A 23,483-nucleotide genomic window follows, 5' to 3' on the forward strand; every position below is an offset into this window, starting at 1 on the left:
TAGACGGGCTGGTTTGAGTATTTTTTGAAACTGTTGATCTCCTGGGATTTTCACACACAACATTCACTAGAGTTTACTCAGAATGGTGCCAAAAACAAAAAACAAACAGTGAGCGGTAAATGGAGAATGGTAGGACTGGTTCAAGCTGACAGAAAGGCTACGGTAACTTGGTAACCATTCTGTACAATTGTATTGAGGAGAATAGCATCTCAGAATGCACAACACTTCGAACCTTCAGGGCTACAACAGCAGAAGACCACATTGGGCACTTTATTAGTACCATAGTGTTCCTAATAAAGTGCTCAGTGAGTGAATAATATATCGGAAAGGCCCCCATGCTCGTCACTGTAAAGTAAAGAGAGGATTTTATGTATTCATATTTATTACTACTAATAAATAATTGTATTATATGTCTTCAAAATTGTTTTCAAAAATCACAGAATGAAATTACACAAATCACATTATTGAGCTACACATAACACATAAGGTACACATAAATATTTTCGGCATGTATTAAGTCTAAATGAATGCACAACTACCACAATTTCAGTAGTACATCCAAATGACAATAGTCATATCACACTGTTCATGTGTTATACTTGCTATAGTTTACTTCCATGTTGTTTCTTCATCAAATAGCAATGTCGAATGAACAGCAAGTCAATCACTGAAACAACAGTACCCCCTTGAGTAACAAATAACATGTATAATATGCATGTGTACATGCAGATGTGCTGGAATACTGATAAATCACAATTTTGGTAATAATTTATCGTTGCACAGAAAATCAACATGACATAGTATTTATTTGTATGAATATAGTACTAATTCCTCTTGTAATAAACAAAGAAATAAATAGCCTGTGATAGTAAACTTACATAGATATGAAATAATTATAAAAAATATAATTTATGGAAGTGCAAATAAACATTACATACTTAAATACATCGGGTGTCTAATTACCCTATAGACTTTTGGCACTTAAACCTTAAAAAAAAAAAAGTGTGTGTGTGTTACACTTTATAAGCAAGAGATTGAGGAATATTAAAGAAGTATGGGTACAACTCCAAAAAATGGATGAGGTACAGGGGGTGGAATGGGGTCCCGGGTCACTTAAGACTCGATGTAATCGTTTAAGGGTTAATTCCACACAGCAAGGAGCTCTGAAATACTTTAAAATATTTTTTTAAAGGCACAGAAGCATAATAATAAAAATAATAATAATAATATTTTTTTTTAAAAAACTACGTTTCCCATAATGCTATGCGTTTCCTCCGCTATCTCGCGCCTTTCCATCTTGTTCCTCCCGAGAGCTCAGCGCCGTAGTTGTTGTTGTGGTATGTAATAATGGCGGCAGCAGGAGGCGGATTACCAGCCTCGGCTGCTTTAGCGGGCATAAACACCTCAGCCACCGTTCGCTGCCGTTTCCCGGGTCGGCCATGCATGTCTCGTAGCTTGCTGAGGACGGAGAAACGCTCGCATGTCGGCCGGCTGTGGGCCGAAGACAGAGAAGAGCAGAGGCCCGTCGACTTTGGAGCTACGCTGAGAGAGGATCCGTCACTGTCGCGCTTGCTCAGGCTGGCGGAGAAGCACAGGCGCCAGAGTGAAGCGGGATTCTGCACTAGTGGGAGCGATGAGGTGAGTGCTATCATAGTAAAAAAAAAAAAACTCAGCAAAGTAGGAGAGCAGAATGCATGGCAGGAGAGCATTATGCTCGTCGAAGAGGGCTTGCTGTTGTCATTGCATGCGGAGATGCAATGAGCAAAATGAGATGCGGAGAAAATTGCACGGCCTTAAGCTTTGCAGATTAAGAGATGGGGCCTCTTTAAAGCGTTTAAAGCGACGCCTGTCATATGGTGGGGTTTTGCCGGGGTGTTTGTGTTTCATGGTGAGGGTTGAACTGTAGAAACGACCTGGGTTTACTGAGCTGCTGTGGCTACTGGGACTGTTTGTGGGTCAGTGACAGAATGGCTGAAACCTGTTAGATTGTTTCCGCAGATGGGCTGTGAGTGAGTTTGATCAAAGTGAAACTTAACACTGAAACTTAATGACAGTTAAGTGTGTGACTGGGCAGTTTGCACAAACTGTATAAATGTTGAGGATGTGTGGAATAAATGATAGAGGAAGAACTGAATTAATAATACATGCACTGTTTATACAGTCTCTCATTGTTTGGTTTGGAAAGAGTCAGTATTCCATGTTTCCATAGAAATATTGTTAATTGCCTTTTCATTCAGTAAAACGTTCTTAAATATAATATTAAAGTTATTTTGGGGGATTTTAGTTATTTGGAGCATCTCTAATAGAGATATATCTCTAATAAATCTTCATTATTTATTCTGCTAAATTGAGTTTGGATGTTATGAGGATCTCCTTTTGACTTCAATTGTTTTTGGGTTGAATTGGTGAATATAATCATTGTTTTCTGTCCCTATTCCTGTAATATTTAGTTGAGGTCTATTTAAAGGAATATTTGGGTGCAATGCAAGTTAAGGTTATTTGACAGTATTTCTGGTAAAATATAGATTACCACAAAAATAATTGACTCGTCCCTCCATTTAAAAGCAAAAGCAAAAATGGAGGTTACATTGAGGCACTTACAGTGGAATTGAATGGGGCAAATTGTAGAGGGGTTTAAAGGCAGAAATCTGAAGCGAATAATTGTATAAAAGCACTTTAATTATTCTGTTAAAACTCGTGTATTATTTGAGCTTTAAAGTTGTTTAAATTGTCATTTTTACATTCATTTTAGAGTTTGTGTTTACAGTATTGTGTCGTCATGGCAACAAAGTTGTAAAATTTTTAGTAAGTGATTTTATCACCTAAAATTATGTTAACACAAGTTTTTTATGAGTTTTTAAACTATGAGTATTTACGAATTGGGCCCATTCACTTCCATTGTAAGCGCATCACTGGAACCCAGATTTTTGCTATTTTTAAAAAAAGGTGCAAGGAGTCGGAATTATTTTTTTTTGGTTGTCAAAATAATGCCACAAATGCTGTAGATTGATCTTAACTTGTTTTGAACCTGGAGTATTGCTTTAATGGCTGATGCTGCTATGCCGATTTATAACACAATTTAATATAATAGTAAAGGGCATACACATAAATTGGCTATAAAATGGATGAGCATTATATTTACTTAAACTTTCACAAAAAAAGTAACTTTGTGAAAATAAAAAAATGAGATTATGTGTTTTATAAATAGCAGTTTCTCCTGGTTTCTGTTTAGTCTTCCCATTTTAGTAATTGTTTCCACAATGTAATTGTAATACATTATGAAGGAAATAACAACAGCTCACACAATAGTCCAGCAACCACACACAGACGATATGTGTGCATTAGCAATCCCATTTTCTCACAAAAAGACAGTCAAACAAATTGCACATACAGTGCACAATGAATATGACGTACTTATAGCACACATGACACGCTTTTACTGTGTTGATGAGACTTGCTCAGCGGTCTGTTTTTGTGGTTACACTGTGGCACGTCACAAAAAAAAAGAACTGTAATTGGTTATTTACGTTTCAGATGGCTTCATGTTCAAGCAGGAAGTTCTTGGCGCAGTCGCGGCTTGCAAAACTAATCGGCCAAACAGGAAAATGTATCAACCTCTGATATATCGGTCAACCACTTATAATTTAGCACCTTCATTTAGCTATTTTTTTTTTTGTGAGGACTGTCCTCACAATGTTTTACCATTCTAGTAAACACATTTTCAGACATGTCTTTTTAAAGTAGCTTATATTGAAATAACTAAGCTCAGTTGCGCTCTGATACAAAGCTGAACCAGCAGTGTTCATGTCGAGCTGTGACATCACACTTGTACGATGCATAGACTGATGCAATCTGATTAAATAAACTGAAACTCAGAGGTTTATACCATCATTTGTCTATCCAACATCATCCTTACATGAGAGGACTGTTGCACTTTAGGGAGATGTTAAGAAAGCTGCTGTTGAACTAAGTGATATCTGCGAAAGAATGCATCCATGTCTGAATCCCTATACTATGACAAATGAATTATTGTAAGTACCAGTAGTACAGCAATATACAGTTTTGAATGTCACCAGGTGTGCTCAGGAGATGCTTACATGCATTGAAGCATAATTAATTGTAGTGTTTGAGAAATATAGTAATAAAGAAGATTAGATTAAAGGCTTACTAAAGATTCTTTTTTTGTATAATTTGTTAAATGCATAAATATTTAGAAAGTATCCTACTTGCTTGGCTTGCTGATGGTATGAAGTTGTTACTACTTGAATGCGAATTTGATGCTCTTGAATGTCTTGGTAAAAAGGTTTTGTCAAATCAAACTCTTCAGAATTTGTACATTTGGTTTAACTATGAGTTGTGACTATGCATGATCTGCACTGATAATTTTTCTGAATATTTTATACAAAGATATAATGATATGCAGTTGTGCTGCAGTATTGTCCAATACTCCAATTTAATTTTATAATAGAAGTCTTAAATGATGACAAAAGGTATCAGGTATTAGCCATATCAATTCAGGCTTGTTCCCCCAGCCTCTTATTATTTGTGCAAAATGGTTTTTATTCTTCAAAAATCGAATCTGTAGTTTTTCATATCTTGGAGCTGGTCACCTCTGGTCAAATTTCTGAAAAAATGACTTGGGACATTATTTTAGGAAGGTGACGATATATAACATTTGTAGGGCTGTCCCTGATAGTCGACTAACCTATAGTCGATGAGAAGAGTCTGGGTCGACCAAGTTTTGATTGGTCGGTTGATCGAGGAAAAAACAAACCAACTCTGCAGTAAAACGACGAACATGGGTTTTACCTCTGGTTGGATGCTAGGTGGTACTAAGATCATTTCCATTAAGCAGGGTTAGGGTTATGCCTACACAATATAGCAAGACACATTGATTTCAAACTTTGAACTTTTATTTTTTATTTATTTTAACTAAAAATAAGTGCAATTAAAATGTGTGTTGTTCAACTTTTTGAAAGATGGCTTTACAACATCTCTCTGGCAAAGAACCTCATCCGGGCATTCTCTACCAGGGGTTTTCCTGGCTCAAAATGAGGCGGAGGTTGTACCATACTGATAAAAAAAAAAAAAAGTGACATTAAAAACACATAAACGTTGGCTTTGTGTTAATACACTACTAATGACCTGGCAACTGAATACTAGTGTTAATTTTGTCAGCTGCTTTTTTTTAATTTAGTCTTAGTCTTAATCTTGTGTCAAATGTCCTTTTTAGTTTTTATCGTATTTAGTCAACCTTATCCTATTTTTATAATTACATACATGACACGTTTTGTATTCGACAGAACTCCTGGTCTTTCCAGCCAACCCTGCTGTTGACTAAACACAACATCACCTTGCAGCTGGGTTCGACTACAGTAACACCTTCAAAAACGGTCATAAATCTAGGGGTAACCATTGATGACAAACTACATTTAAAGAGCGCAATATCATGTAGATTTACACTCTACAACATCGGGAAGATAAGACCCTTCCTGTCTGAACATGCCACATAACTGCTTGTTCAGTCCCTTGTCATATCTAAACTGGACTACTGTAACGCTCTCAATGTGCAGTTAGACATATCTGCAAATGATCCAGAATGCAGCAGCACATCTGGTCTTTAATGAACCAAAGAGAGCTTGTTACACCACTCCTTGTCTCTCTCCACTGGCTACAGGTTGATGCATGTATCAAATTCAAGGCTCTGATGCTGACATACAGAACATACCTAAAGTCATTTCTGCAGAGCTACACGCCCACTAGAAGCCTGCAGTCGGCTAAGGAACGTCGCCTTGTTGTACCAACACAAAGAGGCACCAAAACACTTTCTCGGACTTTCTGCTTCATCATACCACGTGGGTGGAATGACCTTCTCAACTCCACCCGTGAAGCAGACTCACTCTCTGTCTTCAAAAAACGACTTAAAACGCATCTTTTCCAAGAGCGCTTAACTAGTCTCTAACACAATAAATAAATAAATTAAATAATTTCACTTCGCTTATGTTTTCCTCTTTTGTAAGTCGCTTTGGATAAAAGCGTCTGCCAAAAGAATAAATGTCAATGTCTGGGCTTTTTAATGTAGTTTTAGTCAATGAAAACTGTTGACATTTTAGTAAAATTTTGTCATTGACATTTTAGTCACTGAACACTGTAAACATTATTTAGTATTATTGATAAGCATTTGTCAATCTTGTCTATCCAAAACCAATATATAGACACACACACACACATTTTATTGTTGTTGTCATTTTAGTGTTATTTTTCACATAAGATTGATCTTATCATGATGATCTCATCAATGATGCAACACATTGCAAGCTGCAGACAGTGGGGGGTGAGAGACGAATGTCTCCATGTTAGAGTGCGTATCAGCCGGCGTAACTTTAAATCCCTCCCGGTCTCGTCTCCCGCTCAGATTGGGTCTCTTCTGCGACTGGTTGAAGCAGCTCTGACCACACAGAGAATGACAGTTTTGGCGTTTGTCACGCTCCCTTATTATTTGAACTTTAATTAAGGATGAAATAAAGATATATCGCCAAGCTTGGATCTGTTTCTATTAGACACCCGAGCTGCAGTGCTCCTCTCGTCTCGTGTGTCATTATAGTTTTATATGATCTCAAGTTATGTTTAATGACATCAAGCAACTATTCAACAATGGAATTATTTTATTATTATTGCAGAGATTTGTAGTTACAAACGACAATCCACAGAGTGCAACGTTTGTTAGTGTTTTCCACGAAGACACCCACCAGAGTTTTGTTGACAGCCGGAGGCAGCATGAAATTTGACAGGTGGCTAGTAATTCTCTATGTATTCTCTATTCTCTGTCTACCGTCGGGTATTTGATTATCCAGGAAAATATATTGTGTGTGAATAAATTTGTTTTGTTTCCTCCTCCGCGATATATCGCAATATCCAATTACATCGGTAACCCCTGGGCTGAGGGATTAGTGAATATGCTTGCTTTAGTGATTTTTCATTGAAAATTAAATAATTTATTTAAAAAACGAAAAACTTAAATCAGATACATTTCTAAATTCAAATTGCACTCCAAACGAAAAAGCGAATAAATAAAGTGATATATTATTTTATATAAGTAATCACCTTTCCATTTACCGTCAGGCAAGTCTCCGTCTAAACACGCAGGCGGAAAATTACTTAAATGAAAACATAAAAACAATTATAAATGTAAAAATAATAATTATAATGATGATAATAATCACTGAAATATCAATCATGGTTTGAGGTGAACGTGATTTTGTATTATTTTTATATATTTTGTATTATTTTATATAGTTTGTAATATTTTACAGGTTCCAGAGTTGCGTTTGCAATGAACTGCTCTATGGAAATAAAGTGAACTGAACTCAAAGCACCTCCGGAACTGAGATGGCTGAGGTCATTTGCAGCACTCCATTAAAATAAATAAATAAATAAAAACATTCGGAAGGCAGACACAAAGAGTGAGAGCCTTAGACGCGTGTGTTCCACGAGACTGCACGCCTCCGTATCAGTGCGTATATATGCATAGATGGCTTTTCTGTCATCTGTTCTTAATAATTTAATAAAGAGTGTTTCTTCAAGTGCGTGCCTTTGTGTCTATGGGCAAATTATTTGTAATATTAATTTGATAGTAGTAATAATAATAGTCTAATAATAATTTAATAGATTAATGGGGAAACAAGCCCAATATCGTCTTGACATCATCAAAGGCATCAGCTCTTGGCGATCACTCTGACCATCGTCGATCCCCGAGATCGTTTGTTTGCTCAACTTGAATGTGCATTTCTCTCTATAAATTAACAAAATGTTCAGAAATGAAAACATAAAAACAATGTTTTCCCCGACACATTCAGGATCATTACCGCTTTTTCCGGTGTCGCTGTGGCTTTCTTCATATGTGCGCTTGTCAAAATCATATTTTAAAGGCTCATTATTATGGTTTAGTATTTCTCTGTAATGTAGGGCTAATGCAGTCAGCCCAGGAACTCAAACCATTTTCTGATGCCCCCCAACAAATAAGCAATTAAATTAATATCATAAACGTGCGACGACTAGTTGACTAATGGTTTGAATTAACGACTACTAGTCGACTAGGAAAATCTTTGGTCAGGGCAGCCCTAAACACTTGCATCTTGCATTTTTTATATACAGTAACAGATTTATAAAGCAAACTGTGGTGCCAACATCTGTCACTGTACTCAGTCAGTTGTAGAAATGGAAGAACACAAAGAATTGGTTTGTAACTTTTCTTGCGTTAGCCAGTGCAGAAAAAGTGTTTTTATTATGTAAATTAATCTCCTATTCCTATTGATAAAACCATTAAAGTGAGATATAAGAGATGCAGTATATGAGGATAAAAGAAAAGAAGGCCTGCATGTAGTTATACAATGATGTTATTTTATTCAACTTTCTGTCTTTTTTTTTATTTTAGGAGACAGACTTCACAGGCTTTAAAGTGGACAGGCGGTCCATGCGTTCGGGACAAGGTTCATCAAGTAAGTATTGCAACTATTTCCCTGCCTTAGCATTTTGACAAAGTAATCTATTACAGGAAGGTATGCTCATAAGCTCTACTGTTTATGGTTATAATGTTGGCAAAAAGCACCGCTTATCTGCATTTGTTGTTTGACGGGACTGCTTGTATCCTTTACATATTGCTAGTTACATCAGATATACACAGATCAGCCACAACATTAAAACCACCTGCCTAATATTGTGTAGTTCCCCCTCGTGCTGCCAAAACAGCGGCAACCTGCATCTCAGAACAGCATTCTAAAATTATATTCTTCTCACCACAATTGTACATAGCGGTTATCTGAGTTACTATAGACTTTGCCAGTTCAAACCACTTTGACCATTCTCTGTTGATCTCTCTCATCAACAAGGTCTCTCACTGGATGTTTATTGTTTTTTGCACCATGCAGAATAAATTCTAGAGACTGTTGTGCATGAAAATCCCAGGAGATCAGCAGTTACAGAAATATTCAAACCAGCCCATCTGGCACCAACAATTATGCCACGGTCCAAATCCCAGAGATCACATTTCCCCCCATTCTGATGGTTGATGTGAACATTAACTGAATCTCCTGACCTGTATCTGCACGATTTTATGCACTGCACTGCTGCCACAGGATTAGCTGATTAGATAATCACATGTATGATTGTTGGGGCCAGATAGGCTGGTTTGAGTATGTCTGTAACCACTGATCTCCTGGGATTTTCACTCACAACAGTCTGTAGAATTTACTCTGAATAGAGCCAAAAACGAAATTATCCAGCGAGTGGCAGTTCAGTAGATGGAACCGCTTTGTTGATGAAAGAGGTCAACAGAGAATGGCCAGACTGGTTCGAACTGACAAAGACGGTAACTCAGTTAACCACGTTGTACAATTGTGGTGAGAAGAATATAGGGTATATACGAATAGCGGGTTGGTGCTGTTTTGGCGGCATGAGGGGGACCTACACCATATTAGACAGGTGGTACACTACAGTTCAAAAGTTTGGAATCAATTAGACATTTGTCTTTGAAAGATATTGATGCTTCTATTTACCAAGGTACCATTTAATGAACCAGATTTTAAACATTAATTAAAATCATTCTATTGTTCTTATTTGATACTCATTTCCTTGCTTTAAAGTGGGACTCCTGAGCATTTAGTCATTTATCGACGATTTTATGCTTACCATTAAAATTAATACCAATGTCCACAAAGGGCATTTTTATAACAGTCGGGCATCGCCTGTAAAGCGCAAGATGGCACCAATAGCTGTTCTAACTTGGGCAGAGTTTGTAGGATAAAAAAGGTTGCAGAATTATCAAAGACTTATGAAAGTTAAACCATTATGCTGCCATGAACAATGGTGAAATATACAGTTTTTTGTCATTATACAAAAATATTTGAGTGCTATTTGTCAAGATTGTCCAACAAATGGTACATTATGTTGATCGTTTTCCATCTCTGGCTCTTTTCTAGGTGGTCCGCTTAAGCTGGCTGGAAAATCATCTCTACTCGAACAACCTGACATGAAAGGGAGAATGTTTCCCAAAAATGACCAAAAATCTGCAAGGCCTAAAATGGTTGTTAAAATGGCGGCCAAAATTATGACCAAGAAAGGCATGGAGCAAGTAAAATGCCCTTCTGTTGGAAGAGATGGACGTTTGAAGCAGGGTATCTCAAGTAAGACAAATAGTAGGTTACTCAGGGGCCAGAGGGAGGCAGGTAATGAAAATGGAGTGGACAATGCATTTGAGCAGTTGGAAGATAAGGAGAAAACTGGAAGATCGAAGAGATGTGATTCCAGTGCACCGGAAAGCCGGACGAGGCACAGGAAAATAGTGTGGGCTTTAACACTGATTAAAAGTAAAGAGCAAGCTTCCAAACATAGAGGGACCCAACACCTAAGATCTCCAACAGAAAATGCCAAGGTGCTCGAAACCAACCAATACCACAGGAAGAGGACAACAAATATAGCTGGTAGTGAACGAGCTGGTGCTATATCCCCAAAACCAGTAGGTAAACAGAGGAGAGTCCACAGGAGTGCCTCTCCAGAAGCAGGGACAGAAGCAGGCCAGGAGTCTGTTTTATCTCCTGTCAGAGAGGCAGGAACATCACTTAGTGACAGTTTATGTACTTCCAGAAAGAAGCCTTTTGTAAAGCGCCGAAAGTGTTTTTACGGCCGCAGAATGATTCCAAAACAAGAAAAGCGCCAGTCACATGACAGTAAAGAACAAGTTTCTTGCTTGCCTAGAAAGAGGCCGCGACTTGGCTACGCAAATGCGTGCACTACAGTGCACCATGCACAGGAACAACCACTCGCTGTTGTTGGGGAGATGAAAAAGTCTGGCTCTGGAGGCCAAGCAAAACAATTTAATCACTCTGCTAGGGCAACTGTTAGCGCTCGTTCTTCCCGAGTCATCAAGGTACCAAAGAGGTTCATGGATGACGAGCGTATGTCTGCACTTCCGGAAAAAGGTTCCCCAAAGAAAGCAGCTTCAACTGAGATTCCAGTGGATCCCGGCAGAATGAATATTGATCTTATCCAAACCCAACAATCTGGAAACAGGCTTAAGACCTTACAAGAGCCACTAATGCTAAATTATGCAGAGAAAAGTATTTTAGAAATGGGTAAATCTCATAGAGGCAAACCTATTTTGAGTTCTTCTGGGCTTACTGGTAGTCCTCGTGGAAGGGGTGGGAGATACAGCCAAGCTATGGACCAGAGTAAGATATATTGTAAGTTAAAGAGGCTCACAGCAAGCCTGACCAAAAGAAGAATGCAGCGGGTTGCCAGTGCTAGTTCCGGGGTAATGGTTGAAGATTCTGGTGCGTCTCCATATACGCAAGTGACTGTTGATTCAATGAGGAGAAGAAAGTCTGATCTCAATATGCAAAACCTGTACTCCCCAGGGGTAGTGCCAAAACTAACCATACATCTTGGTGAACATTCTAATCAGTCAACTTTTGCGCCTTTGGTGGTGGACTATGATCCAGCTAAAGAGAATGGTAGGATTTTGCAGTAATTTTCTCATATTATTTATTGTTTTTCCACCTTATGTGTGTTGGTGTGTTCTTGCATTCTCCAACTAACCCTAAAACAATTTATTTCATCAGTAGAGACTAGCAACCTTCAGGGCACCAGTAATCAGAGGGCAGAAGATGCCCAGGCGATGGCAGAGCAGAGTGGTGCCACCTACAGAATTAATAATTCGGGTGCGAAAAAGAGGATGTTCCACCTGCTGAAGAGAGCTAAAGTCCAACTGATTAAAATCGACCAGCAGAAACAGCTAAAGTCAACTCAGGTAAAAAATGTGTCTGCAGACATTGCTTTTTTGTATTTTCATAAGTCATTCACTACATATCTGCAGTGCTTATGACTGTAACTAAAATGGTTGCAAATCCTACCAATTGATTGTGAAAATAATTTAAAATCCTGTCGCCATTAGCAATAGTTGGGTTGTGTGCGTTCATATTCGGATTCGACAAATATCATCTTGTAAATTAATGAAAACAACTTTAGAGCATGTGCCATTATTCACCTGTTCTGTTGTGATGAAGAGCTCGCTGAACCACACGCAAAAACATCCAGTGTTTAATTTACATTAAACAAATGTTGATAAAGTATGTAGTGGTAAAAACTATTAGTTTTCCTTGGTTCTTCTTCTGGTTTTCACCACCTCTGAGGATACTGGTGCAGTGTATCTGACGCGTAAACATTGTCCGAGAACTGATGTAAAGTAACGTTATACAATGAAATGTACTGAAATAAACCATTGTTCCAATGTTGATTCAAGTTCAAGTTCACGGTCGATGATTGTATGCGCAAGCCACCGGAACCCTCCTCAGACCTTGGTTTCGCACACTTTTACAGCTTTGCCCCCGTGACCTATAGAGGGCACACACTCACAAAACATTAAAACGTTTCAAGTCTTAATTATAGTGAAGAGAAATTAAATGACAAATAATTATATTTAAATATAAACTGAAATACTTATATGGCTCCTACAAAGGATATTTCTGAATATGTGCAACTTTAGTCCAAACCTTAGTTATTTTGAGCAAATGCAACATTACAAGTATCCATAAGCTGGTTTCCACCTTATAGCCAGCTTTTGTACCACATTAGTACAGACTTAATCATGCACATCTGAATGAATGCCTACATAGTCTATATATATTTATGCTCACAATAATGTATTTGCTGCAGCTTATGTCTGGCTCTGTCAGAGCAAGAGACAGATCAGTTGCCATCATTAAGAGCGGCCAGAGGAGAGGGAAGGGAATAGTCAGGTCTAACACGGAGGGGGCTCCACAGGTATGCATAAATTAAAGGCTTTCTCTGCAGCTTGTTCACAGTATATCTTGAGTGTAACATTGTCCCCTTCCACCTTTATAGGAGCATTTGATTGGTGGTCCTCGAATAAAGCATGTATGCCGAGCAGCATCGGTGGCTCTGGGACAGCCACGTGCCATGATTCCTGATGACATCCCCAGACTGAGTGCTCTTCCACTGCATGAGAGGGATGGGATCACCGCTTCACCTGCTGAAGAGGGTACACACCTATTTTGTTATCATTCTGTCCATTATTAGTGGTGGACTTCCCTTACTAAGGCAAGCATCACTATTGTTATTGCTCATATTTAGAGTTAGTGATTTGAACAGTCCTTTAAAACCCTAAATATGTATTTAACGTAGGTGTGTAACTCGTCCTGCACTGTTTGTGCTATGACATGGTACCTCAAATCATTCATACAAATCTAGTTTATAGTAATATCTGGGGGTTTTCCCTTTTCGTTTTCAGCGTTGTGAATGAAATGCAGAATCAGAGCGTAGAAAAGTGTCACCCATGTGGTTTTGATTAAATATCAGAAAATTGCTTGATGTTTTATTCCTCAATTTTCAAGTAGGTGATTTATCCAAGTTTTTAAATTTAAGGTACCGTATACAGACTGTTTTCACATTTGGTTCGATTGCTTGGTCGAAATCAGAGTTTGATTCCAACAGAAAGCTCTAGTGTGAAAAATGCCTTTTATTCTTATTTCTCCTCTGCCTCTTCAAGATGTTCCATCTCACTCTGAACCTGAAAGTGAAGGATCTGTCGATCAGAAGCCAACATTTAGGCGTAGGTATGAAAGTACTGTTTTTGGCAATCGGCTAAAGCGCTGCATGCGCTGCAAAGGCTGCAATCGGCTGGTGGACTGTGGCAGGTGTGTGTTCTGTCTGGATAAGCCCAAATTTGGAGGACCTAACAAGAAACGGCAGAGCTGTATGTAAGTGAACAAGAGTTTCCGGTTATCATCATAAATGGTATAATTTTCATATTCAAAGGAAAGTAAGCCTTTACATTCATTTTATGTCACACAGTGTCATTAACTCTTTGCAGTATGTGTAGGTTTGAAAATATGAAGAGCCTCTTTGTGGATTTGTTTGTCTTGTTTTTCGACAGCTTAAAGAAGTGCTCAGTGATCGAGCAGAACAAATCGAGACGATTTAACAAAGGTACATCTACTTGCCTCTTTAGTCAAGAATAAGATATTTAAATGACATTTTAGATTCAGTATTAATGGGACATTCCACACCATAATAAAACATTTTATTATAAAAAATTGTACTCACGCTAATGTTGTTCCGAACCCGTATGACTGTCTTTTTTCAAACCCGTATGACTGTCCTTTTTTCTTTAGTCAGAATACTTGCTTCAGTCACCATTCACTTTCATTTAATCTTTTATATTTGACTACTTCTCCTTGGCACAGTCCAGATGAAGCGACAACGGTCATCAGCAGCCTCCGGCATGTACAGCAGCGAGGAAGAAAATGAGGAAGGTGTAGCTGAAGGCACATTTAGCCCCAACAGGAGACAGCCCAGACGACAGGTCACGCCACAGTGCTACAGAAAACTGCTAGAATATGGCAACTCTGACACCGATACACAAAGCGTTAGCTCTGAAAAGACAAAGTCCAGCTTGATGCTAAAGACTCAGTCCAGTGGTATGAATTTTATAGACTTCAATATCTTACATTATTTGCTGGAGTTAAAGGGATTTTTCACCTGAGGAGGACAATTCTGTCATTATTTACTCACCATCATGTTATTCCAAACTCATATGGATACAAAAGGTGATGTCAGGCAGGATCTTAGAGACTGACAGCATCAATGACTATTCACTTTCATTGTATGAAAGAAAAATGCAAGGATAGTGAATAGGGCTTGGTAAAAATACAGATTTTCTGATGCCTTGCGAAATGCATCCCAAGATTGATCATTTTACTATATGTGTAACTCTCTACAATGCAAGTAAATCACTCACATATGAGATGACATTTTGCACTATGTAATTAAAAATGTTAATGGTAAATGTTCAGATTTCACACACCAGTGATTGTGTAGTATATTGGCAAAGAAGTTCATCATCCTTTTACTGTGTGTTGTGAGTAAAATCTTTTGGATTTACTCGTTCCAAGATATTTGTGGCCAAAGACAAACTGTGAGCATTCCATTTGTCAATAAATAATTTCTCTTATAATAACTATGTTCTTTACAGTCAATTGTTGATCAAAAGCAAAAAATTTTTTTTATTGCATTCACAGAAAGCATGGATGAGGTAAAGCCATTCAAGTCCCCTCTTGTTGATATGCGCTCATTTACATGCTCTTTACAGAACTGCCGGGTTTCTTAAAGAGACAGTACTGATTTTTAGCACATGTTCTACAAATTTATGTAAATATTTGTACATAGTATAAATTATGCATTAAACAATAAACATGTAACAAAATATAATATATGCAATATAATATTTATTGATGGAATAAATTAATTTATTTATGAAAAACAAAAAATTATATAATTTTTTATAGTGTTAGCAAAATGGACATTATAACTGAATATACCATATTAATTTATATTTAATGGAATCGTGAGCTTGTAAATTGGAATCTAATCAAGTTAGAAAATCTGAATCAATAGCCAGCCCTAAAAGTAAATGTTGAATGAGGCTGTCAATCTCCCTTTGTGTTCCACAGAATTAAGTCATACATGTTTGGAATAACATGAGGGTGAGGAAATGATGACTGAATTTTCAATTGTGGGTGAACTATCCATATATGATTTAAAATGTTTTGACATCCTCTATGGAAAACTATGTTTTGATTCTCTTTTCTGTCTGTCACATATGGCTACCTTTGTAACTGCTCCAGAGGAGGCTGCAAAACAGCGAAAGCAAGGGCTTTACAGAGCTTTTTGGGCCCAAAGCAGAATTGATAAGGTATGGCAACTTGAGAATCAGTTGTGTCTGTTTTTTTTCTATTTTTTTTCAGTTTGCGGCTGGAATGAGCCATTGTTGCTTAACATTTTCTTTCCTTAGACATGCCACATCTTCTGTAATGTAATTATACTGTGTGTAATATATTTATTGTGTATTCTAGAGAAAGAAATACAAGTCAGAAATGATTTATGTTTAATATAGGTTGCAGGATGAGAATTTTGGACCATTGAGATTTTACTGTGTTGCGACACCACAAAGTCACAGGATGTTGTGTGTGAGGTGGAAGAAGAGGAGGGAGCTCGGGAGCAAGCTTTTACTCATTGCCTTTCTCTTACTCATCCTCAGAGTTCAGGGGAACACACACAGGCCAGTGTTCTGACTCCGCTGGCTATTGGCTTTACTCAGAAGGGCAAGCTGCCACAGGGTACTTCAAACAAGATTCGCGTGGACTTCAAGGTCAGGCAGAGCCAATATTAATTATTATGAAGCATTTAGGTGTTTTCTATTAAATTATTTGCCTGTATCTCACATATCGTTTTGAAATATATTTTTGGGTGTATCTCTCTAAAACACGTCCAGGTCCATTTCACCTGAAAATACAAATAAAATGATGAAATAATTATATTTAGCAAAAAAAGAAAAGAATTGAGCCTTTTTTGTACCATTTAAAAAAACAAGTCTTACTATCTGTTATTCCCATTAGATTCTCATTACTGTATTCACTGATGTTCTTCCCACTTCCTGTGGTTAAATTTCCTTGTATAAATTTTCAGGAGGTACACGCTTGACTTGACTGCACATCCTAGCAGAGAAACTTATTGTGTGGAGCAGTGCACACTTATTCATTACTCGCGACGCATGTCCCAGGCATTATAAACACGGGAGCGGATTTAATGTTCTGAGAATGGATACTTGAGCCAGGTGTGGGAGAGATACGTGCAAGCTGCCGTATCTCTTCACATTGTCCGAAAATGCTCACTCACTGTCTCTGAACCAGTGTCGAAAGCGAAACCGCACAAGAGAGACCCAGCGTGTGCACCAAAGTGACTGAACGACAACCAGATAAAATAATAGTTTTGAAATTTTAAATTCCAGCGAATTAATCTTCAGCATTCAATTTGTTTTATATCTGTATGTATAGTCTCTAATAATGCATTGTTAATGTATTCATAAGTTTATCTTGGCAATAAAGCTTGATATGAATTGAATCTGGCCATTTGGTCCTTTATTAAAAAGTCCACTGGATAACGCAAGAGCATTTTGCCAAACTTTTAATTACAGTATGTCCACTGAATTTGTGGCATGTATACATATACTTGTATCAAAGATTTATACCTGTAAAAATGTGTCTCTGATTTAACTCTATCCGCAATATTTAAATGCTTTAAATAAATGATGACTTACCAAATTCTTGCAAGTTCTTTGACACCGAGAATAAAGATATTTATGATTATATTTGATTGTTTGCTATTTTAGTAAAAAAAGTATTTCTTTTTTTAAATTAAACTCTCTGTAACATAAAGGCATTACCACAAATACTACCATGATGTATAAATATGTAACTATTTTTAACTATAAACTTTTTATTTTTTATTTTTTATTTTTTTTTTTACACATTACAGAAATGACACTTTGGGGGAATGTGTGTAATTAGAAACATTGCACAACGCAAACAACATTTATTACAAAAATGGGCTTCATTATCTTTATGTAACATGTGTTGTCTTTTATTAATGGGTGAGGGTGAAGTATGACCCAGACAAGTTCAATGAGAGTCACCCTCGTACTTGATTAATGAATGTTATTAATTTTGAAGACAAAATTGTTTTTAAAAAATCAGGAAAAAGGCCTGTTGTAATGCCTATGTTTATATTTCACAAAAACGACTTTCCCTTTTGTTTTTCAAACAACATTTTTTATTTGAATTTTTGCAGGAGGACTGTCATATCCAGAATGTGTGGTTGATGGGTGGATTAAGTATTCTCACTTCAGTTCCCATCATGCCCCAGTCTGTGTGTCTGCTTTGTGCCAGTAAAGGCCAGCATGATGTAAGATCACACATATTACTTTCATTTGAGCACAATACTAAAGCACGGCTTTATCAATTTCCATTATAGAAGGAGAATATTGAATTTAATATAAGATACTTTATTGTCCCGTTAAGGGAAATTTGTTTTGGACTCCATACACAGCAGCCAAAACGAACAAACACAAACTTGCACAGTAGCACTGAAAGATTAAAACAACAATAAAATATAGAATAGGCAAATAAAAATAAACTACTAACAATAAATAAAATTTAATCTTATTTAAAAGTCTAACTGATGTATGCACAAATTAATTTCTAAAACGGTCTTACCTACTAAATGGAATTCTATATCGTCTCCCAGAAGGCAAAAGACTAAATTCCTCATTCAGAATATGGGACTGATCATAAATAATTTTACAGACTTGCTTCAGTGCTGTCTGCTCAAGGACTCTGGATGGGTTGATTATCTTTTCAAACTAATGTTTTCATGGCGATCTGCATAAGGCGAGAAAGCTTTGTTTTTAACTGTATGGTTAAGTTCACATACCATGCTGTTATTCAGTATTTAATTAGACTTTTAAAAAACAGACATAATGTTCTGGCTTTCCCCAAATAGTCTCCGCAAGAAATATAACCTCTGTTGCAGTCTTACCCACACAGAAAGTCTTGTGTGCGCAGTCCAACAAAAAGAGTTATTAATAAAGATACCCAGATACTTGTGTAATGGAGTTATCATGACTTGGATTCAAATATAATTTCAACTGTTTTGTTCTAATTTAAAGTCAAGTAGTTTGTCACACCTTTACAAAATAACAAACAAATTAACGTTGATGCTCACCTGATTTTAAGTGAGAGTTGATGTTCTCTTGATCAGATGATCTACTGCCAGATGTGCTGTGAGCCTTTCCACCAGTTTTGCCTGGCTCCAGACGACCGCCCGAAAGAGGAGAACAAGGAGAACTGGTGCTGCAGACGCTGCAAGTTCTGCCATGTTTGTGGCCGCAAGAGCAAGCAAGGAAAGGTACCACACAAATGGTTTTGCTAACAGTTATATATTTTAACTGATTATGAAATTAAATGATTTAACTAATCATGCACGTGCTGTTATAATTGATGGTTCAGTATAGTCTTGTGAGAGCTGTAATGGAAACCTGAGAGCTGTAAATTTCTCTCTCACCTCATTTAGCCAGTTTTGCAGTGCAAGAAATGCATGTACTGCTACCATCCGGCCTGTTTAGGACCCACATATCCCAAACCTGTCAAACTGAATACATCATGGGTTAGTTATTTGTCTTGTCAAATGATTATGTCCTAGCATGTTTTAAGTCACGCTTCCCTTTCACAATCACAATGAATTTATTCAGACAGCGACAATCAAGTTATTATAGTTACAAGTTCACCTTGTTTCTTTGTAGACATGTATGCTGTGCATTCGGTGTAAGAGTTGTGGTGTGACTCCAGGGAAGTCCTTGGACATGTCCTGGAACAATGAGCTCATTCTCTGCCCTGACTGCAACAAACTCCACAGCAAAGGTTTGACAATACAGTCATGCCATATTCTGTAGTTAATTTAGACATATCATGTTGTATATTAGTGATCATCAAATAAATTGACTGATAATTGGCTGTTTTGAGATTATGGCATAAGTGATAACTGTGCTCAGTTGGCCAATTAGCAGATGTGGTCATATCGTTTTGTGTCAGACAAAATCTAGTCGCATCAATGGATAGTGCACATTTTCTGTTTTCTGATATTTTAAGTGAATTTGAGTGAATATTTTGTAAAATAAATGTTAATTTCAATCCTGCAATTTTGTATACATCTGTAATCATTACATTGCAAGATCACAACCAATATCGGTTAGGCACTACATATGTCATTTTTTTGTTTGTTTTTTTTAGGTAACTTCTGCACTGTGTGTCTGAAGTGCTATGAGGAGAATGAGTTTGATAGCAGCATGATGCAGTGTGCCCGGTGTGCCCACTGGGTCCATCCCAAATGTGAGGGGCTCACAGGTAAGAATGTATATGTGTTTATTTTTTATAATAACTGTCAACGCCTTACAGGTCCCCCACTTATGTCTTTCTTCCTGTCACACCCTCAGATGATCTGTATGAGATCCTGTGTCCTCTGCGGGGGAAGAGTCTGGTGTTCTCTTGTGCCACATGTAGTAAGAGATATCGCAGCGGCTGGCAGGACGTGGTGCAGGAAGTTTTGAAAAACGGGTTGGTGAAGATCATGAATGGATTGAAAAGCTCCCCGACCTCCTACCACCTCTTCATTTGTGCACAGGTGAGGTTTTCAACAGGCAGTTTACTGAGAGAGAGTTACTTCAGCACAGTTAAACTGAGAGGGGGTGCTGATCACAACAAAAAAACACAGTATTATAGTATTACTCAAAATCCAGTTGATCTGCACATAGATGATGTCATTTTAAAGCTTAAACTCTTATCTTTACAATGAATATATCTGATCTGACCATATCAAAAATACTGCTTTTAAATTTTCTGTCAAATTAGAACCGTTCCATTTTCAGATTTGGGAAATTCACAACAATCATTTTTAGAACGAGTAAAAAGATCAAACAGGCATGTGTTATATATCTTGATTAGCAGAATACAACAAGCAAACTTGTTTCACTCAGAGACCAAGCTAACAGAATTTGTCACATTTAGGTTTATAACTTAAATAAACATACATAACAATATGCTTCGTATGTGTTTCTGAGCAGTGTGAGTCCTGTTCAGACATGGAGATTATAAAGGAACAGTCAGGTTGTTGTCTACATCCTGTAGAGCAGAAGCTGCAGAAGAACCTCTATACCACACTGGTGAGATGTGTGACCATACATGTTTAGCTATGACCACATATCCAAGGTTTACAAAGAAGCATTCCACAAGAACGGACATTCACCTTAGAAGTTTGAATTCATAGTTGAGAAACAAATAGCTGTAAATTATTCAAAATACTCCCAAAATACTTCCCAAGCCTTTTTGTTTTAGTAAACCGTAACTGATTACACTTTACTCTGTTTAGAAAGCATTTCACAATGATGTTGCGACAGTGATGGTGGAAAGACTGAAAAAAGAAGAGTCTCTTACTATAGAGGAGCAGAGGCCCACCTGCCATGCTAAGCAGTATTATATAAAGGTAACAAGTTTTTTCCACTACCTAAAAAAATCCAGTGTTGTGATTTGATTTTGAGCTTTTCAGGTCAGATGTTTTTGGGGACTGTAATGCAATTCATATTGCGTGAGTGGTTACTGTTTTTTTCTTTCTCTCTTCTCCATTATATTTATGTTCTTTTTGCAGCTAGTAGAACAAGTGTTCAGCTGGTTCAAGAGTCAGGACCCCAAGACATGGAACTCTCATATCCAAGTTTTTCCAAGGTATGTACCTAAGAATTATATATATATATATACACTTGCGTCCAAAGGTTTCTATCTTATGGAAATAAATTGGTACTTTTATTCACCAAAGTGTCATTCAACTGATCACAATGTATAGTCAGGACATTAATAATAATAATAAATAAAATTATTTAGAACTTCAGAGAGTTCTCTTCAAAATATCCTTCATGTGCAGCAATGACATCTTTGCAGATCCTTATCATTCTAACTGTCAGTTTGTCCAGATACTCCGGTGAGATTTCACCCCACAGTTCCTGTAGCACTTGCCATAGATGTGGCTAGATGTCTTGTCGGGCACTTCTCATGCACCTTACAGTCTAGCTGATCCCACAAAAGCTCAATGGGGTTAAGATCCATAACACTCTTTTCCAATTATCTGTTGTCTAATGTCTGTTTCTTTGCCCACTCTAATCTTTTCTTTTTTGTTTGTCTGTTTCAAAAGTGTCTTTTTCTTTGCAATTCTTCCCATAAGGCTGCACCCTTGAGTCTTCTCTTTACTGTTGTACATGAAACGTAGATTTCAATGAAGATGTCAGCTGAGGACATGTGAGGTGTCTATTTCTCAAACTAGAGACTCTGTTGTACTTATCCTCATTTGGTTCTTCCACATCTCTTTCTGTCCTTGTTAGAGCCAGTTGTCCTTTGTCTTTGAAGACTGTAGTGTACACCTTTGTATGAAATCTTCAGTTTTTTGGAAATTTCAAGCATTGTATAGCCTTCATTCCTCAAAACAATGATTGAATGATGAGTTTCTAGAGAAAGCTGTTTCTTTGTTTTTGCCATTTTTGACCTAATATTGACCTTAAGACATGCCAGTCTATTGCATACTGTGGCAACTCAAAAGCAAACACAAAGACAATGTTAAGCTTCATTTAACAAACCAAATAATCAGCACTGTTTGATATAATGGCAAGTGATTTTCTAGTACCAAATTAGCAATGTAGCATGATTACTCAAGGATAAGGGGTTGGAGAGATGGCTGCTGATATGGGGCCTGTCTAGATTTGATAAAAATGACTTTTTTCAGATAGTGATGGTGCTTTTTTACATCAGTAATGTCCTGACTATACTTGGTGATCAGTTGAATGCCACTTTGGTGAATTAAAATACCAATTTCCTTCTGAAACAGCTGAATCTGTACATTATTCCAAAATTTTGGCTGCCAGTGTGTATATGCTTGAATACAACTTAAACTCTATTGACAGTATCTCAAGCTTGCTGTTTTCTATCACAGAAAATAATTTTGACTTGTTTCAATTAATTGATTACTATGTTCTGTATTACAATGTCTGTGTAAAATCTGAAGCCTTTAATTTTGTGCTGGAATTTTTAAGTACTGGAATAATTCAATATTAACATGTTTTATTATATCTGTAAATTTGTCCAAGATATCCTTTTTTATGTAGAACTATTTATCTAGATGGAGAAACCTTTAGTTATGCATTACTAACCTTATTACTTTGATGCAAAATCAGCGAATGCCTATTAATGAATTAATTTCACCTAAACCACTGAACACTTAATTGAAAGATTATTGAATACATGTATTTGTGAATATGCTAAATATAGTCAATTTTTTCTTTTTTTGTGTTTTTAAGATGCATTTTTGCCCCTTTTGTTTTATAGTGGTATGCTCCCTGAAGCAGTAATTCCCCCGAGCGATGAACACAGTTATGCGCAATGGCTCAAAGAGCAGGACCGCACCATTATCAGGCCAGAGGGAGTCCCAAAAAATGGTAAATAATTGTATTTTGATCTTTTATGGCTCTTGCTGTTCTCTTGTTTGTGTCTTTAAGAAAATATATATATATATATATATATTTCATGAACCACAGATCTACAGAATGTGAACTCCTTTGTGGATGAAAGACCGTGCAGCTTCTGCCCGCAACATGGAGATGCCAAACCGAATGTAGGTTAAGCCTCTGGCAGTTTTGTGTTCAGAGATAAGTACTATATTGGGCTCAGTTGAGTTGTATTGTCCCTGTGTTGTATGTGTAGGATGCTGGTAGGCTGCTGTATATTGGGCAGAATGAATGGGCACATGTTAACTGCTGTGTGTGGTCGGCGGAAGTGCAGGAGGTCAGAGGAGCATTATTGCATGTCCACAGTGCTGTCGCAAGAGGTCGTTGCATGGTTAGTATCACTTGTTACTGAATAGTGTCATTAGTTATAAAGTAGTGTCAAACAGAATAGAGACTGTATAAATGACACAAAATATATTATATGTTGCAAACCTGGACATATAGTGAATTAAATAGAAATGTTTTCTGTAAT

At 37.2% G+C, this 23,483-nt stretch overlaps 1 protein-coding gene across 1 annotated transcript in view; it reads left to right on the plus strand.

Moving 5' to 3' along the window:
* Positions 1 to 1,324: 1,324 nt before the first annotated feature.
* The window catches only part of kmt2ba (lysine (K)-specific methyltransferase 2Ba), a 33,556-nt gene continuing 11,397 nt past the window's right edge, over positions 1,325 to 23,483 (plus strand). The window contains exons 1-23 of the mRNA XM_052093200.1: positions 1,325 to 1,638; positions 8,435 to 8,498; positions 9,978 to 11,507; positions 11,616 to 11,803; positions 12,709 to 12,816; positions 12,898 to 13,054; positions 13,562 to 13,772; positions 13,949 to 14,001; positions 14,259 to 14,492; positions 15,699 to 15,766; positions 16,112 to 16,222; positions 17,701 to 17,814; positions 18,670 to 18,816; positions 18,982 to 19,074; positions 19,211 to 19,328; positions 19,698 to 19,811; positions 19,901 to 20,088; positions 20,528 to 20,626; positions 20,833 to 20,946; positions 21,109 to 21,185; positions 22,833 to 22,942; positions 23,042 to 23,118; positions 23,208 to 23,342. Of these exons, the coding sequence (XP_051949160.1) occupies positions 1,348 to 1,638; positions 8,435 to 8,498; positions 9,978 to 11,507; positions 11,616 to 11,803; positions 12,709 to 12,816; positions 12,898 to 13,054; positions 13,562 to 13,772; positions 13,949 to 14,001; positions 14,259 to 14,492; positions 15,699 to 15,766; positions 16,112 to 16,222; positions 17,701 to 17,814; positions 18,670 to 18,816; positions 18,982 to 19,074; positions 19,211 to 19,328; positions 19,698 to 19,811; positions 19,901 to 20,088; positions 20,528 to 20,626; positions 20,833 to 20,946; positions 21,109 to 21,185; positions 22,833 to 22,942; positions 23,042 to 23,118; positions 23,208 to 23,342 (4,401 nt within the window). The 5' untranslated portion in view covers positions 1,325 to 1,347. The remainder of the gene's footprint in view (positions 1,639 to 8,434; positions 8,499 to 9,977; positions 11,508 to 11,615; positions 11,804 to 12,708; positions 12,817 to 12,897; positions 13,055 to 13,561; positions 13,773 to 13,948; positions 14,002 to 14,258; positions 14,493 to 15,698; positions 15,767 to 16,111; positions 16,223 to 17,700; positions 17,815 to 18,669; positions 18,817 to 18,981; positions 19,075 to 19,210; positions 19,329 to 19,697; positions 19,812 to 19,900; positions 20,089 to 20,527; positions 20,627 to 20,832; positions 20,947 to 21,108; positions 21,186 to 22,832; positions 22,943 to 23,041; positions 23,119 to 23,207; positions 23,343 to 23,483) is intronic.

This window comes from Xyrauchen texanus, chromosome 26 (assembly GCF_025860055.1).
Source record: "Xyrauchen texanus isolate HMW12.3.18 chromosome 26, RBS_HiC_50CHRs, whole genome shotgun sequence".
Taxonomy (NCBI): Eukaryota; Metazoa; Chordata; class Actinopteri; order Cypriniformes; family Catostomidae; genus Xyrauchen; species Xyrauchen texanus.